Below are 5,380 nucleotides of genomic sequence, written 5' to 3'. Positions count from 1 at the left end.
GCCCCTTTGGTGTCATTTTAAATTAATTTTTACTCTCTGTTCAAAACCAGCCCCTTCCAGATAAATAACACTAACAAGCTTACACTTATCTGTTCTGGTACGTGTGCAACCCTGGGAATATACTGAAGTCTCACACTAGCTGGGTTTGGTGGCCCTGGTCTGATTCGCAAGGCTGAAGCACGACACCTGGAGCTGTGTCTGTGCGTTCGAGGTCAGTCTGAACTAGACAGAGACCCTGACTCAAGAAACAAAGTCCCACACTGATTTGTCTTGAAAGAGCAAACCCTGGGGGCCCAAGCATACATGGAAGATGTTAAAGTTCATGGAAGATGAAAACTAATTCAAGTGAACAGAATTTCATAGAAAGCTTATAAATCTGAAAACTGTTTTTTGAGTTTTGAATAGAAAGACATTTGTTGTTGGAGGTATTTTTAAAACATTTATGGGCTCAGGGAGATAGCTCAGTAGAATAAGTGCTTGCCAGGCAAGCGCAGGGTCCTGAGTTCAATCCCTGGTACCACAAAAAAAAAAATTATGATTAGGTGTGGTGACAGACATGTAATTCCAGCACATGGGAGACTGAAGCAGAAGAATCACAAGTTCAAGGCCAGTCCGGGCTACTCTGTGAGATGAAGTCCAAAGAAAACAAGAGTCATTTTTTGGAGGGGAAACTGGGGATTAAACTCAGGCCCTGCAAGGGCATATTCTACTAAGCCATCTCCCCAGCCCCAAAAGTCACTTTTGTTTTGTTTTGTTTTGTTTCTGGTACTGGGGATTGAACTCAGGACCTTGTGCTTGCCAGGCAAGAGTCCTCTTGGTACTATAATCCTAGCTCTCTGAGAGATGAGGCAGAGGACTGCAAGTTCAAGCCCAGCTTGGGTAATTCGGGGAGACCCTGTCTCAAACTAAAATTTAAGAGACTGGGTGTGGTGGCACGCATCTGTAATCCCAGCTTTTGGGAGGATGTAAACAGGAGGATCACTAGGAGTCTGATCTACTAGTGAGACCCTGAACACCCTGTAGACCCTCCCCTAAAAAATACAAAAAGGGAAAAAAACTAAAATTGAAAAAGGTTCGGGGACAGAGTTCATTGCAAAGGCCCTAGGTCTGATTCACCAATACCATTAAAAAAAAAAAAGTGGGAGAGAAACAGAGGGAAAGGGAGAAAGTTTATATGGTGCAGTATTAGGAAAAAAATTTAAGTCAAAGTATACTTCCCATATAAAACATTTGTTTATTTTTAAGGCCTTCCTCTATAAAATTTAACAAACAAAAAACAGACAGGTTTTTCTGACAGATAAGAACTGTATGTACTTAAATCATGTATGATACTTAAGGATCTCCATGTTTTTTCTAAGAATGTAGAGTCATCATGAGAGAGCAGGTTGCTTAGAAAACCTGCCAGATCTAACTAGGGAAGGAAATATACACAACAATAATGGAGCTGTGACTTTTTAAATTTGTATTAGATGTTTGTAGTAAACAATGAATATGTTGTGAACTATAAATTATTTGGCTTGGTTTTCAAAAAAGAAAATGAAAATGTTTTGGTCTGCTAGTTTTTTTCTTGGTTTTTGTTTCAACAAAAGTCTATAATGAATTCCACAAGCAGTTCATAAAAGAAAGCTAAATGTTGAAAATCTACTTTGAAAGGGAGATTAAGAGGAAGCAGCAGCCACTTAAGTTTTCATCAATATTACTTCAAAACAAGGCCTGCAATTGTTACTAATTTACAGACTACTAGGGGCAGAAGATGTAGCTCAAGTGGCACAGCACCTGCCTGGCAAGGATGAGGTCCTGTGTTCGATTCCCTTTACAAATAAATAACTGCCTCATCTTTCCATAAGCAGTTATTATAACTATGTTTATTTCCTGAATAAGCAATAAAAACTAATTATGGGTACTGTAATAGAACTTTTTTGTTGTGGTTTATTTTATTTTTTGGAAAACTTACTGATTTAGGGAACAAAATTTTGGTGTTTTGTTTTGTTTTGTTTTGTTTTGGGGGGTTTTGTTTTGGGGGATTGAACTTAGGACTTTGCTCTTGCCAGGCAAGGACTTATGTGCTGCTCCTGCTTCAGCCTACTGAGTGCTGGGATTAAAGGTATATGCCACCATATTCAGCTCCTAATGCATGTATAGAAAATGCTGTTATTTATTGATAGCAGATTATCTTTGAGAAAACATGGGGGCTGGGAGATGGCTCAGTAGAATAAGCACTTGCCTGGCAAGCACAAGGGCCTGAATTCAATCCCCGGTTCCACCAAAAAAAAAAAAAAAAAGAAGAAAACATGCTTCCTAGCCATTAAACCCAGTATCACTTTCTCACCTGTTTGAATTTCATTCCAGTTACAAAAAACTGAAACTGCTATAAATCCAGCCTTGATTTGGATTGTTAAAAAATTAATTTACACAATTAAGATAAATTGCAGGGCTGGGAGATAGCTCAGTGGTGGTTTAAGCGCCTGCCTTGCAAGCACAAGGTCTGGGGTTGGATCCCTGGTATTGCATGCCCTGCCAGCCCCAGAAACACCAGCACGCGGTACCAGCCCAGAAACCAGGCATGGTAGCACACGCCTGTAATCCCTGCATTGGGGAGGCTGAGACAGGAGAATCACTACAAGTCTGAAATGCATAGCAAGGCCTGTATCAATAACAACAAAAAGGGGGCCTGCCCCTTAGCTCAGCTCTTTAAGTGGCTGCTTCAACAAAGCAGTCAGGCTCAGGTTGCTGTGGTTCGATCCCCACAACTCAAGCCAGCCAAACCTGCCCTGAAGGCATTCAGAGCAAAAACAAACAAAAAAAGATAAATTCCAAAGGACAGTAATTGTCACAAGATGATAATACCCTTTTTTCCTGGTAGTACCAATTAGATGAATACTGTACATTCATGAGTGCAATTTAAGTCAAGCATGCTGGTGCACGCCTGTGATCCCAACATCTGTGAGGGGAGGCTGAGGCAGGAGGATCACTGTGAATTCAAGGCCAATCTGAGCTACAAAGGCCAGCCTGAACTACATACTAAAACCCTCTGTCAAAAGGAAAAAAAAAAAAAAAAAAGGATAATTCAAAAAGGAAACTAAAAAATAAAAAAAATTTTAAAAAAAGGAGGAAACTGATATGTAGCTATTTACACTGAACTAGAACTATATAATACATTTGGGACTAGCAACATTCAAATGGACCTCCCATTTCAACCATATACGTGAACAAATCTTGTAAGTAACTCAGGTGTCTGCCAGATATTGTCACAGATGTGCTGCTGTGTGCTTACTACTGTACAGTGTGATAGTACAGTAGTACCAATACAGTCAGAGATGGAACAGAAGCAGGACCAAGGTTCTGATGTTTATAAACACCCAGGAATTTGAAGGGTTTTTCATTTTCTGTTCCTTTTATATTGCTTGGTGTTTAGATGTTTCACCCTAGAGATTATCATGCTTTTTACTCAATTATGTTTTTTACTAAACTCAGTATCTAAAAATCTTAAAATTCACAATCCATTTAACAGAGCAAGGGGCGCTGCTCATAAAATAATGTATATTTGGCCATAAAAAAATAATGGAATGCCACCTAGTTAACCCCATCTAAACACACTCACCACCCGGCCCTTTTTCTTAATTCTGAGGCAGTCTCGCTAAGAGGCCTAAACTACCTGTGCTTGGCCCTCCTGATCCTCCTGCCTCGGCCTGAAAGTGCTGGAAAGAGTCGTGGGGACAAGACAGACAGCGACGAAACAACTCTTGAAAAAACAAAACCATGAACTTTCTCCATGGGGTTGCAATCCACCTCCACGTAACGCTCACTAGTTCCGCACAACCTCTCTCTGGTCTAGACTGGACAAGTCTCGTACTCCTTCCCCCGTCCACCATGGACTCCAGGTCTGCAACTCCAGGCCCGGGGCGCTGCCGGCCCAGCAGCAGTGGAAGTCCACGCTCGCGCCCCAATCCCCGACCCCCAACCCCCAGCGCCTGCCTGCGCCCGCTTCCTCACCAGCCGCAGGCTCACACCCGACGCAGCCCACGGATGCGCCGCGTCTGCAAACGTCCCCGCCTTGTGTAAAGAAGACCCTAAGCACACGTCACATCTGCTTGGCCGGCCTCCCTCCCGGGGCAGGCGGCCTCGGGGTGACCTCGCGTGTCCCCCGGAAGGGTAGACCTGTCTCCTAGCTCCATCCTCGTCGCGCGCGCCCGCACCTCCTGCCCACGCCCCGTCTACTCCTTGCCACCCAGCGATCGGGGACGGAGCCTGCCCTAACGAGCTCTAAAACACTCCTGCCAACCGACGACGCAGGCTGAGGACAGAGGGACCCGCCCACTATTCCTCCGGCTGCCCCCGGCACACGCTGACGCCGCGGGAGGCCCCGAACTAGAGCTCCGGGACGCGGCCGCGCGGACGCTCCCGGCGTCACCGCGCATGCGGGCGCAGGCGCACGCAGGGTCGCGGCAGCCAGGGGGCGGCGTGCTCGGCTTCGCCCCGCCCCTCGCACAGGGCTGCTCGCCCCTCCCCCAGGGCGCGCAAGGACGGCGAGCGCTACCTGTGAGGTGCACGAAGCCGGTGATGCTTTCCGGCACCGGAAGGCGCTTCAAGTAGGCAGGGAGCTGTACCTTCACGATACGGGCCACGCTCTCCAGAACCATGGCGGCTAGTAGCGTCCGCGCCTCAGCGATCCCGCCAACCTCGGCCCACTGCCGCGCCTGCGCCCGGGGCGCGGGGGATATGGCCGCGGCGATTGGCCGCGGCGCGTGACGTGCGCGCGCTCGACCGCGAGAACGCGCGGGGCTGCGGAGACTGAGCGGCTGGGGCTGTGGATCCCGGATTGGCAGACCCGGGGAGCTGCGGCGTCTGGGACCTAGCGATGTCCCCCGCGCCTCCATATACTCCCGGCCCTCGGGAAGGGCGAAGGACGGAAGTCTCAAGACCATCCTCGAGTTGGATGCTTCGGCCAGATCTACATTGGTTTGCGAGTTCGAGCCCACTCTGCGCAACTAGAAGACCCAGTCTCAAAATACAGATATTTAGAAGGGCTGTATGTGTAACTCAGTGCAATACCAGATACGAGAAAGATAAAGAAAAAAAGAGAGTTAGTGGAAACTTTGATAAACCGATTTTTCCGTCGTTATAACCTGTTCAAAGTTGTCAAGGTAAAATTACAGTGCAAATACCAGGATGTCCATGTCTATGAGGTGAGGCAGTTCAGATGTAATTAAGCACCCTTAAAAGGTTAGTGTTTCCATAGGGCTCCCTTCCGTTTCCTTTTGCGAGCTTGCCTGGGCTTGAGAGAGGAAGGGCCTCGAACCTATGTGTCGTGACCCCCTTGTCTTTCACTGTTGAGCCGGCTGTAATCTGAATGTTGGGGCGTCTTTGGGAAGGCGGGAAG

The 5,380-nt window shown here is 46.9% G+C and overlaps 1 protein-coding gene across 1 annotated transcript in view; it reads right to left on the bottom strand.

Moving 5' to 3' along the window:
- The window catches only part of Cisd2 (CDGSH iron sulfur domain 2), a 20,336-nt gene extending 15,595 nt beyond the window's left edge, over positions 1-4,741 (bottom strand). Inside the window, exon 1 of the mRNA XM_004643709.2 lies at positions 4,538-4,741. Coding sequence (XP_004643766.1) covers positions 4,538-4,640 — 103 coding nt within the window. The 5' untranslated portion in view covers positions 4,641-4,741. The remainder of the gene's footprint in view (positions 1-4,537) is intronic.
- Between the last annotated feature and the right edge of the window lie 639 nt (positions 4,742-5,380).

This window comes from Octodon degus, unplaced genomic scaffold, assembly GCF_000260255.1.
Source record: "Octodon degus isolate 3935 unplaced genomic scaffold, OctDeg1.0 scaffold00183, whole genome shotgun sequence".
In the NCBI taxonomy this organism is placed as follows: Eukaryota; Metazoa; Chordata; class Mammalia; order Rodentia; family Octodontidae; genus Octodon; species Octodon degus.
This window is presented reverse-complemented; position numbering and strand designations above follow the sequence as displayed.